Raw genomic sequence first — 13,006 nt, forward strand, 5'->3', positions numbered from 1 at the left:
TAGTGAGGTTTTTCTTAGAAAGAATCTTCCATGGCTTGTGAGAGTAGCATATCAGGTAAGAAACTGGGAGATAGGCCTCATGCATTTTTATACTAGTTTCCCAGCTATCTGAATTTGATCAAGAATTGTCTTCCCGGGGCAGCCAGGTAGCAAAGTGAGTAAAAGCACTGGCCCCAGAGTCGGGATGACCTGGGATTGAATCCGGGCTCAGACACTTACCACCCACCCAGAAACACATGGCCCTGTAACCTTGAGCACATTACTTAACCCCAATTGTTTAAAAAAAAAAAAAAGAACTATCTTCTCTCTATGCCTCAGTCCTACTATCTATATAAAGGAAACAATTACTAGTCTCCCAATGGGACGTGGTAAAAAGTTTTCAGATATTCACGGGAATAACATGAGGGAAGTTTCTGCTAACCACATAAATGGAAGATGTGTTTTTAGCCAATGCAGACATTCCACTTCTGAGGGAATAAGCCATGAGGAAAACTGCCTGGGACCTGCTTTGAACTGTGTCTCTTAGCTATCTGGCAAATCCGTTCTATTTGGATAAAGGACAATTGGCCAAAACTCAATATTCAATTCAATTTGAAGAACATTTATTAAGTCAGTGGTTTTGCTGATTTCACTATTTGTAGTCCTAGAAGATGCCTGTATTTCACATTTGTCCAAACATTCACATAGTAGTATATGTTCATTGTATATTGTACATTTACATAATTAAAGAAATACTCTTCTTGTAGCCAACAATGGAGAAATAGATTTCCACCCAAAGGGAAATTAATGAATAGATAACTAGAGATAGAGGATAGATGGATAGATGACTGATAGGTAGGTAGATAGATGAGAAGAGAAACATTGAAAGAGATGGACATTAAAAAAGACAGACAGACAGAGAGTGCTTACTATGTGCCAAGTACTGAGCTAAGTCCTCTGGATACAAAGTCAAGTAAGCAAGCTAGAACCTAGATGGGGGAGAGAGACAGGGAGCAGAAGGGGAAGTTGAAGGTCCACCTGAAAGCTGCCCTATTTTGCAGGCTGTCCTGAAAAATCCTTTCATGCCCCTTAGCCTACCATCCCCTAACTCTCCTAAATGCTTCAGTTGCTTTCAAATGATGCCGTCCCAATTCATTCTGTCTTGAGTTTCTCTGTATGTGCAAGGAAGGTGTGGCACACAGTAGCTCATCTCCTGAATATAGGAGTGAGAGAACTGGTGAGGCTTGCATGTCATGAAGATTAGCTTACATCTGGCAAAGGAACTGAGTTAATGCTAAAAGTAAATAAAGCAATCAAGTCATCTTGCAGCTTCCCCAGCCTTTCATCAGAAGCCTTATGGGGGCCATTAAAGACACCCCTAGAGGCAAGTTTGGATTGGAGCAGGCCCAGGAGACCCTTCTGAGTAGGCAGCCATGGCCCTGTGCTTTAGTGACTCTCCTGCTCCTTCACTCACCTGGCACCACTTTTCCCTCAGGGGTTCCAGACCACTCTAGGGCAGGCTTTTTGCATCCAAGGAAGCTAAGGGACCCTGCAGGAAGGCCAGAACTAAATGACCTGAAGCAGGTATCTCAGAGAAGTAACCCTGAGGCAATCTAGAGCAGGTTTTGTGCCATAGACCTGTCTGATGGTCTGGTGAAACCTATGGACCCCATCTCAGAATAATGTTTTAAAATACACTAAGTAAAATATGTTGGATTACAGAGAAGACCAATTACATTGAAATTTAGTTATCAAAGTTTAAAAACAAGTTCACAGACCTCAGATTAAGAACTCCTGATTTAGAGTTTATCAAGGGCCATGCTAGCTGTGGATAGGGGACTTTCTGCAACATCCCAAATGTTGGCACCATAGTATATAGGATAGAGGAGCCATTGTCCTCAACCTTTCCCATTCACCTGGAAGGAATTGCAAATGTTGGGAAGCTTAATGCACAGCCAGGGCAGAACCAGCACAATAGGATTTGGATATTTCTTTCTACTCCAGTGGGAGCAAGAAAAGACTACACCATTTAAGTCAAAAGAGATTCTTGTCTCATCCTTAGTAAAACTCCATCTTAAGGTGAAACACAGCTAAACTTTTAGCTTTACTTCACTTCTCTTAGAAATGCTTCAACTCATAGATTCTTGAGTTTAATCAAATAGGTCTATTGTGAACTTCTGTGAACTCACCTGGAATTATGAGGTATGGTCTGTCTCATGAAATTTACTGTTCTATAGGGGACACATGACATGTGCATATGAAACCATTAGAGAACCAGACAGTATACAACAAAAATACGAAGCCATTTGGTTCAGACAAGATATGCAAATTAAATACAGGTCTATTCCTCAGCTTGCCTACAGGCATCTATCTGCATCTCTGACATACAAATATCTACCTGTGACTAGCTCCTGAGTGACTATGCACTAAGCATTCATTACATGCCTACTGTGTGTAAGGCACAGAGCTGGAAGCTGAGGATACAAAGACAGAACAAAAGAGTACTCTTCCTCAAGGAATTTCTATCTTACTGGGAAGAATATAACTGAGAAACAGACAATTATATACGTTTTATTTGCAAGAGGGTGGAGAAAATACAAACTAAGGGATAAGGGAAGACTTCCCATAGGACTGAGTGGAGGAGTATGTGTGATTAATTCCACTAAGTTTTCAGCTGTTTTGCATTAGGGTTTCCCCCCCTCTTTCACTTTCCTGCCCCCTCACCTCCAACACCCCATCCCCAGGCCCCAGATTCTCAGTTTTTCCATAATCCAGGTCTGGGATAAGGTGTTCAGTGGCAGGACTGTCCGTGGCAGGGGGAGGTGAGAGATGAGAGGAGGAGGGAGCCTTAGTGTCTACTCCCACCTTCCCCTTCCCACTGCCACTTACTTCCCTCCTGCTCTAGGAATGGTTTCATAGACAACTTGGAAATCTCTATCCTGCTTCTTACTTCTGAACCCCACTTCTGAAAAAAAAATTCTTGGAATACTAGTTGAACCTGAAAATATTGATGTACCTGTGCTACACTGGTCTCTCTTTATAGGAATTCAATTCACAGAATCCCAGGACGCTAGAGCTGGAGAGAACCCCGGAGGCTCTCTAGTCCACTCATCTCATTTCCTAATACAGAGCCAGAGAGGAGAGGTAGAATTTGAATCTAGACCTTCTTACTCCAAAGCCAGTGCTTTTTTTTTTCCTGTGTCACCACCTCCTTCTTTGGAGTCAACTAAATTCCACAAACATTTCTTCAGCATCCACTTTGTACAAAGCACAGTGTTAGATGTTGGGGATACAAAAATAAGAAGGCAACAGTCACTGGTCTTAAGGAGCTTATAGTCTGAGAAGGGAGAAGACACAAGGATCCTTCTTACCACCACCACCACCCACCCAATTGTGTTTTCCAATAAAAGCAGAAGGCATGGTCTTTTCTATGATAAACTTTATACCCTTTGCTTAGCAGTGAAAAGGAAAATCCTGGGAAACCTTGAAAGAAATGTATGTTTGCTGCTTGACCAGGCTTAAGGGAGGAGCAGTGACATTGTGTATAGTCTATAGCCAATCAGAAGAGGAGAGAAACCCCGGTTGGAAATAATAGGGAAAGAGAAATTCAGCTGAGCTCCTGGGAGTTCAAGGGGATAGAGGAGGGTGATTGCCTCCACTTTTTCCTGAATTTAGCTTCTTTGGACACAGTTGTTTGCCTCTGGCACACAGCAGGCACTTCATATTTATTGGGAAGCTGGTCTGGGGCAGAAGATTGTCTTTGGAGAGTTACACACAAGCAGGTATCCACCACACAATGCCCCCCTTCTATCCCGGCCTCATCCCTCACCTCACCCCTCATCCTTTCCTTGCTACTAGTGTCCATGCTCCAAATCACAGAAGCCATCACAGGTGGCTTAAAGCTGGGGAGGGTGGTCCTTCTTTCCACATCCTAGAAAATAGGGAGGAGGAGAAGGCACAGAAGAAGAAGGAATAGGAAAGGATTCACACTCTCAGAGCTGCAGTAGGAGAAAGATGTTGGCATCCCAAGCTGTAACCCAGAATATTAGATGCTATGATATTTTAGCACTTCAGTGCTTCAATAACTTTGTGAGCTCATTGATTTAGTATTCAGTGAAAATCTTAATTCATTTGTGCCTTTTTCATCCTTTGTAGTTCTTACTAATATTCTTCCACAGATCCTCCTAAGAGGATCTATTCAACAGGCTAGAAGTTTCCTTTTAGGGTTTTTTTTTAACATTTCATAGGTACCAGTAAACTACTCAGTCTATCAGTGATTATTCCTTCTGGCTATATGCCTGACCCACTTCCTTTTCTGACTATAATTTCCTAAATGATATCCCTTTTGTCACTCCTTGTATGAAAGTTGTCACTGGAAACATGCTTCAGCACACTTGAATGTAGCATATGGTTTTTTTTTATTGTCTCCTGGGGATGCTATTCTTGGGAAAGTGTCACATTTGTACCATCCTATATCATGGTGCTATTGTGAAAATCACATAAAATCATGGATTTAAAGTACTTTATAAACCACAAAGTGCCATATTGGTTAAATGAGTTTTTTTTAGGTTTGCTTGGAAGGCTAACCACCATGTCCTGTTGATTCTGTGTGAAAATGCAGCACAAATTCCAAATAATTAATTTATAAACAAATATTAGGAGTTAACTATTTGTAAGTTTCTTGTACATTGTTTTTTTAGTCATATCTGAATCTTTTTGACCCAATTTGGAGTTTTCTTGACAAAGACAGTGAAGTGTTTTGCCATTTCCTTCTCCAACTCATTCTACAGATGAGGAACTGAGGCAGACAAGGTTAAGTGACTTGTCCAGGATCACACAACTAGTAAGTGTCTGAGGCCAGATTTGAATTCAGGAAGATGAGTCTTCCTGACTTCAGGCCCAGCCCTCTATCCACTGTACCACCTAACTATTCATAAATTGGTGGCTGCCTATATAGATAAAACAGAGATCAGTGTGAGCTAGTCTACTTGGGGGACTTTTACAGTAGGTGTCTTAAACTTAACTCAAAAGGGAGTCATAAAAATTAGGTAGGATTGGGCTAGAATGAGAGTGGGAATTCTATTTTTACATACATAGTGGCAATATAGTAGTAAACTAATTTTACGGATGACAGAATTGAGACTCAAGGAAATGATAGCACCATCAACTTTTGATTCTCTGTGCTAATGGAGAGGAGGGGTAAATATAATAGAAAATGATAAGTCATCTTTTATATTTGGCCATGGAATGTAATATGAGACACACTGGATTAGAGAGACACATTCAGCCTCATCCAAATTAGATGTGCACCCTCATCGACTCAGTGCCCCTACTTGACTTAACTCTATGGCTTACGAACCAACTGATTGATGAGGAAAAAGTCCATTAATCAATTAATTCATTTATGAATAATTAAACACTTACTAGCTTACTTTAAAACCCTCTTGTAACTTTGAAATTCAAATTGAGAACTTTTCTTCCTAAATGCCCCAGACCAGAATTCAAACCACAACTCTTTACCATATTCTTTTGAAGTAATAAAACCAAAACCTCTCTTCAAAATGAGGATTTAGGGAAAAGGACCATGGCACCTAAAGTACACTTAGTTTCTTTTAAAAAAAATTACAAGATTTTCAAAAGAGATTTTACAACTGGTTCAGATTTGGGATGAGAGGAGAAAAGCTATTTATGCATAATATAAAAATCTAATGAAATTCAGGATGTATTGATAAAAGGTGAGATTTACGCAGGAAAGAAGGAAATTGGAAACCTCTGACATTCGGGACATTGCCAGTCCTATTAATGATGCATGATAGAAAAGACAAATCATGAGAACATCATTCTTAATTTGGAGACTTTCATGAGTGGGAAAAACATTTGCTCAGTTTTACTGAAAACCTGGTACTTATAGAATGGTGGACAACAGATTGAACAATGAATAATAAACCTGGCCTTTGTATTATAGAAATGTAGATTGGATTCACAGGTCAAAATGAGAAGGAAAATTAAGAGATCAGTAGGACAACTTAACTTCTGTCATGCATGCAGCCAGATAAATCAGTCAGTTTGAATCTACTCCATTTTGAGAAGCATACAAAATAATCTAGGGAAGGCAAAGTGATACAGTAGCAAGAGGCCTCTAAACAGGACATGAGGTCAAAGTCTGGTTCTGCCACTAAACATGTGTGTGCCTTTGGGAACTTACTTAGAATTATGAAGAAAATCTCTCCCCACCCCCAAAATCTATCCATGGATCCGCCTTCATGGATCCCAAATAAAGAACCCCTGTTCTATGATCTAAATTCCTAGTTGTGGAAAGTAGAGAGTTTAAAAAAATTACCAGTCTGGTTGTGATCCAGGAAAGCTAAAATCTTTATGAATCATTCTGTATGGATAACAGTGTTAAAAACAGTAAGACCCAAGCATTCATAAGTTACTTTTGGTTCACCTAAGTTAAAAGACTTCTGGAAGGATGGGTTTTGTTATTGTAAAGTACTTTGAAATGGAAAAAGCTATTATAGCCTTTGCCTGGTTGTTTGATTAAGAGCCAGGGGTAGGCAGGGAACATTTCTGACAGAAATGATAGGGCATCTATGTATACTGAGTGTGACAAAGAGTGTTGGTATTTTGATTTTGTCAACAGAAACTTCCAAGCAAGTTCAAGAAGATCTATGCTGAGTTTGAAAGCTTAATGGTAAGTGGCAGTGGCCCTTTTATTCTGTTCACTGTCTGTATTAATCCATTTGCCGATGAACTAATTTGAAGTCCTCATTTCAGAATATTTTATCTGTCCTTGTCTGACTTTAAGAAGTTTATGATCCCATTTTAGTGCTGCTAAAACAAGCATGTATGACTAATGAATTACACTCTTAGGAACCAACTTAAGGAGGACTTATGCCCCACATAAGGACGATTTGCGTAATTAAGAAAAGCAGTGTGATATGCTTTTTTCCCCTCATATCCGACATTGGATGGTTATGTGTTCCAAGCTGCATTTTTCTCACCTTACTCAAAACCACTTTTCCCTGTGAGTTGGAATATGTTTGCAGATGAAAAATAATTGAATAGGATTTGGCGAGAGAGTTTGGGTGGTGCCAGGAGAGGTGCATGTTTGGACTGGTAGTGCAAGACAGGCAGAGACGAATCAAGGAACACATGGATAACTTTGGAATAGGGGTAAGGGCCTGTAGGTAACAGTGGGCCACATACTCTGCACTTTATTGTAAATTTAATATTTGCATTCAAGCAGATGGCCCTCTGATAAGTAAATAATCCTGGTCCATCATCACGAAAATCAAGAGAGAAATGGAAAGACTTTGTGTGTGGAATGTTTTAATACACGGATTATATTTGGCTAAAGCTGCCGTGGTTTTGTTTTCACCACTGATTTAAAAACACAAAAGATTAGACTTAGCTGAAAGTTGTTTCTTTTACCAATATTCCATATGATATATTTGCTGTTGTTTTTGTTTGTTGCCTCTTAAGGATCCATCCAGGAACCATAGGGCTTACAGGCTTACTGTTGCAAAACTGGATCCGCCTCTCATTCCCTTCATGCCCTTACTCATTAAAGGTAATCCAGATGAGCAGGTAATAAATATCTGAGGAGTCGTGATGATAAAACAGAGCTTTTGGGAAAAGGGGGAAGAAGGTAGCTTCCTTCCACTTTCTCCAGGATCTTTTGTTTGTTTGTTCATTTCCCAAGGGTTAGGGGAAGCAGTGATCTGGGTTCCCAAGTCTCCCTGGCTGAACTAAGCACTAGTTTAGCGATTTTACTAATCTCAAGTAAAGAGATTTTAAAAGTTAAACACCTGACATAAAAGGAACCATTGTTAGCCTTGTACAATTACATTATGCAAATCAGTTGGGGTAATCTAGTGCAGCGCCATTGTGCTTTCTTCCTATGACAAATTTCAATTGGTTATTAGCTTGTGGCTTTTTATTTCCATACAGATATGACATTTACTCATGAGGGGAACAAGACGTTCGTTGACAATCTAGTAAACTTTGAAAAAATGGTACGTACTCTATATAACCTCGCCTCAGATGTTGGGAAGGAATATTTCTCTCCACTCACCCCCCCCAAAAAAAAGCCAACAAATTTGCATTCATTCTAATAAAAGAGGTAATTTCCTCATATGCTGTTATATAGAAAGGAAGTTATGCACAAAGGATTTTGAAAGATTTGGCTCAGAGTGACTCCCATTTTATTCCGTCAGTTCTTTTTTGTGGAACTGAATTGTATTTGTGTGGTTGCTCACAGTGGCCTGGCTTTTATGCTCTGGGTTTCTCCTGGGGCTGCCTGTTGCTATAATGTAGAAATGCAACAGACTGACTTCCATGTTGTTGTTTTTGTCAAAAGGTTTGTGGAACTAGCCTGCCCCAGGATGCCAGGGAAATATTTGTCTGCCTAACCCGACTTTACTGCACAAAAGTAGGCAAAAGTCAAATTCTGCAAATAAATTTCCACTGGAGTGGTATACTTAATGGGCACAGTTTATATGATTTCACTCAGGGATGGAAAGGAAAATTTTAAAACTGTCAAGTTAGAGGGTCTATCTGTTTCTAAAATAGCAGGCTTCAAGTTTGCACCTTTCTAGGATTTGGCAAAAAGAGTGTCTGAAAGCTAATTTTCTTCTGTTGGATAAAGAAAGAATGAGGCAAGAGGCAGGTAGAGACCCGAGGTTTAAAAAGTGCTTGAAGGGGCTGCGAGTAGGAAAAGTTTAAGGAACCCTGAATGGAGCACTAGATAGAGAGTCACCTTGCAAGCAGGAAGATCTAGGCTGAAGTCCTGTCTCTGACACATACTGGCTGAGTGATAACAGCCGAGTTATTTAACCTCTCCCTGCCCCAGCCTACTAGCTAAGACTGTAATTTGTAGCTCTAGACTTGAAGCTATAGAAGAGTTGCATTTAGGCATCCATCAGTAGAGGGAATTCCTATACCAATGTGGCTGAGTCCAGCTCCCCAAAAAGAAAAAACTAAGACATAAGAACAAGATTTCTATTCTTGTAGGTTGGATGTGAGTAATGGAATTTGTTCTGCTAAATCTTTTAAGGATTATGTAATGTAAATAAAAGGCCATTATCCTATGACACCTTTAGTTTTCCAAGCTCATATAAATATGATAATATTCATTGTAGCATCATCTTATTTTCTGGAAAGTTTGATATATGGTACCATATGACTATATAATTTAAAAAGATTCTTTATGCATAAATCTGAGGTTTGATTAAATTTTCCACAGGTTTTTTTTTAAGTTGAGATGATGTTAAATTAAATTTCTTGTTGAGGGGAACAAATGTTTTTCTGTTTCTGTTACCCATAAATTTGGACCCACTGTGGGCCTGAAGGATATTTGACCCTTTCATTTTTTTATAGAGTAAACCTCAACCATCTAAAGCCTTCTGGAAAGGAATTATTCTAGGTAGCCAAATTTTCTACATTGCTGAGAGTTTATCCCACTAAGCACCACGTCATAGTTTATTTTTACCATTTGGGATGGAAATCTTTCTAAAATGTATTACGTAGTTACTTCTCTGCCTTCATAAATAAGTGTATATGCAGTGGAACATAACCTTTTCTTGATGACTCTAAGACATCATTATTAACACCAATTATTTTACCATGTAATTAAGCAGTAAGAGCTTCAAGTATGGAAGACTTCCAAGAAAGTTACTTTAGTCTTAAGCTGTAGTAAGAGAGGTATAGTGTCCAGGAATAGGAAGGTGACTGGCATAGTCTCCTCTGTCTTGGTCAGACATCTGAAATATTGGACTCAATTCTGGGCACCATATTTAAAAGATGACATTGATAAGTTGGAGAGCATCCAGAGGAGGTTAACCAGGATGGCAAAGAGCCCCAAGTTGATGCCATCTAAGGAGGAGTTGAATTAACTATTAGATGAGGAAAATGAAAACTTAGGGAGAGGGATAATTGCTATATATTGGAAGGGTTATGATATAGTCAAAGAATTAGATTTGATCTACCTATCCCCAGATGGCAGAATTAGGAAGAGTTCATCGTTCAGTTTTGCAAAGAGGCAAGCTTGTTTTGATGTTAGGAAAAACTTGCTAACAATTTGAGCTATGTGAAAGATAAATGGCTGCCTCTAGAGGTAGTGATTTCCCTCACTCTGGAGGTCATTGATCAAGGTTGGATGAGATCACGTGGACAATGCTGTAGCATCAATTCTTATTCAGGAGTGATATGGACTAGCCAGCCTCTAAGATTCCTTCCAGTTGTGAGACTGTGACTATTTGCCTCTATATTTAAGTGTCTCCAGTTTTCAAATTATTGCATCTATGTCTTGTAGTTTTTCCTCTCCTTCCCACTTATTCAACCTGTTTGCTCACACTAGCTCCTATTCTGCTTTTTATTTGTAGTTTCTTATCTACTATGGAATCAGAAACCATATGGCCAGGTTTTCTAGAATTATACATCAGTTGACAAGTTTTTATTAAGTGCCTACTGTGTTGTTGATGCTACAAAATAAAACTAAATAGCCTTGGAATGAAGGCTTAGGGAATCTGCTCTGGGCGAAGTATATGATTTAACACATGGACTTTGTGATTTCTATTCTGTGTTCTCGGAGACCCTTCCTGCCATTTTCTCCTTCTCCAAGGTGTCCTGGTTAGGTGAGGTTGCTAATTAGCTGAGTTCTAGGTAGGTGAAGTATCAAAACAAAGGGACTAACCTTTTGTTTTGGATGGACAAATTCAGAAGACCAATGAATAGCTGGTTGGTCCAATTTCTTGCTAGTTTAAAAAAATAGGAAAACTGTAGCACTGAAGTTGAAAAAGCAAATACCACATCACAGGAAAACATGGGAAATCCTATAGCAATTCTAGATGAGGCTTCACCATTGAGCTTTGGGAATCAGCCAAACACAGACTATAACCATTCAAAGAAAATCAACCTTTGCTCAGTTCAGGATTTTGAGCATCTTGAAAATAGTGTATCTGCTCAGACTTCTTGAAGACATTTACTTCTGAGGTCAAGTTCTTCATCTGTACTTCTTGTCAAAGGTGATGTGCGGTGGTTGTTTTTATTCTTCCATTTGAGTCACAATTGGGCACTGAGATCAGCATTCTTCATACATTTCTTAACTTGCACTTTTCAAAATATTTTGCCAACTTAAAAGATAACTCAAAGAGCTCCTCAGAAATAGAAACCAAAAAAGCTTCCTAGAAGTCAGTTATCAAACTATACAAAAAATTTAAAAGGTGGGCACAGTCATTAATATCATTTTTCTCAACAGAAAGAATATCTGTATTTGGATTCTTCTTCATCATCATCATAGCTAGTATTTATATTATAGTGCTTTAAGATTTGCAAAGTAATTTACAACTGGGTTGTAAAAAATTTTTTTACCTTTACAACAAGTCTGAGAGGTATGTGCTATTGTTATCCCCATTTTATAGATGAGGAAAGATAGAAGTGACTTATCCAGGATCACACAGCTGGTGAGTGTGTGAGGCAGAATTTGAACTCAAAGAAATATATCTGTCAACATCTGACATGACTACTGGCAACTATCCAGGTCAAGATATGATTGGGGGATGAAATTCAACAAATGCAATAACTATTAAGCTCCTACTGTGTGAGATTGGAGTTAGACTACATGGGGTATAACCCCTATGCTGACACAGTATCCATATGACCTTGGGCAAGACCTCTGGGCTTCCATTTCCTCACCTGTGAAAGGAGGATATTTGGACTAGATGGCCGGCAAAGGCCCTTCCATCTCTAAGTTTTATTAATGACCCGATGATCCCCTATGAGACATACTGTACCAGCTGCCATGGAGTCCATTATAAGCCTGGGGAATGACATGGGCAATGCTGCGGACATATGAGAAGGCAAGACAATGTAAAACCGGCTGCTAAAGAAAGCCCTGAAGAGGGCCTTGGAATTTTCAGGATCCCTAAGATCTCCAGCTGCAAGCAATGATCTAAAATATTGAACCAGGTGACTGGATGATGATGACTGATGGTAACTGGAATTTATATATGTCTTTAAAGTTTGCAAAGTGCATTACATTATTTCCATGATCTCATCAGAGCCTCATGAAAGAACATGCCCATATAATCTTAGATTCAGAGCTGGAAGGGTCCTTAGAGTTTGTTGGCACCCTTCATTTTACAGATGAAGGAACTGAAGCTTGGAAAGGCTGACCTGAGGCAGGATCGAGCCCAGGTCTTCCTGACTCCAAGTCCAGAATCCTATCTGTTATACTATGCTGCCTTCCCCTCTCAGGAACTGAGATGTGCTATAGAATGAATAAGGCCTCGTGGGTTTTGATTTATGGAGTAAGACAAGGATTTTTTTTCTTTTTAAAAGTATGTGACTAGGTAGCCAACAGCCACATTTCTCCTTAACCAGCAAAGTAAAGTGCATGTTCAAACATGATTAGAGGAGTACAATCCATTTGTAATGCTGACAATAATGATGAGGATGATGATAACATTTATATAGCACCTAACAACGTACCAGACACTGTGCTAACATTTTAAAGATATCTCATTTTATCCTCACAACAACCCTGGGAGGTGGGTGCCATTACTATCCCCATTTTACAGTTGAGGAAACTGAGGAAAAATAGAGGCTAAGTGACTTGCCTAGGGTCACATAGCCAGTAAATATCTGAGGTTGATTTGAACTCAGGTCTTCCTAGCTCTATCCATTGTGCCACCTACCTGCCTGGTTACCTTTCTCTGTGCTGCATTATTTTGCACCATGGGCAATAAAGTAAGAGGTCTAATGTCAGGTGTGTTCATGTTGGGCTAAAGCACATTTTGCCACACGTAGATAACCCTTCCAGCTCTCCAGCTATGATACTTTCATGGGAAAAGTAGATCTATTTTTAGAATTGCTCTTCCACAAGTTGGATGTCTCAGAAAGAGGAATGGAAATCCCAAAAGGCATTCCACACCAGCATTTCTACAGAAACTGGGCCTTCTTTCCCCAGCCTCCATCCCAAGTGCCAGAAATACTTGCTCGCAAGCGTTATTTTCTCAACTGTCAC

The 13,006-nt window shown here is 39.5% G+C and overlaps 1 protein-coding gene across 10 annotated transcripts in view; it reads left to right on the forward strand.

Annotated features, from left to right (window-relative positions):
* RAPGEF4 (Rap guanine nucleotide exchange factor 4) overlaps positions 1-13,006 on the forward strand; it is a 350,706-nt gene that overhangs the window by 321,761 nt on the left and 15,939 nt on the right. For all 10 annotated transcript variants that reach the window (XM_069068411.1, XM_069068412.1, XM_069068413.1 and 7 more), the window contains 3 exons: positions 6,623-6,673; positions 7,465-7,552; positions 7,933-7,997. In XM_069068411.1, coding sequence (XP_068924512.1) covers positions 6,623-6,673; positions 7,465-7,552; positions 7,933-7,997 — 204 coding nt within the window. The remainder of the gene's footprint in view (positions 1-6,622; positions 6,674-7,464; positions 7,553-7,932; positions 7,998-13,006) is intronic.

The sequence above is a fragment of the Petaurus breviceps genome, unplaced genomic scaffold (assembly GCF_028583685.1).
Source record: "Petaurus breviceps papuanus isolate PSGF00001 unplaced genomic scaffold, PetGlider_PUasm1.0 90763, whole genome shotgun sequence".
In the NCBI taxonomy this organism is placed as follows: domain Eukaryota; kingdom Metazoa; phylum Chordata; class Mammalia; order Diprotodontia; family Petauridae; genus Petaurus; species Petaurus breviceps.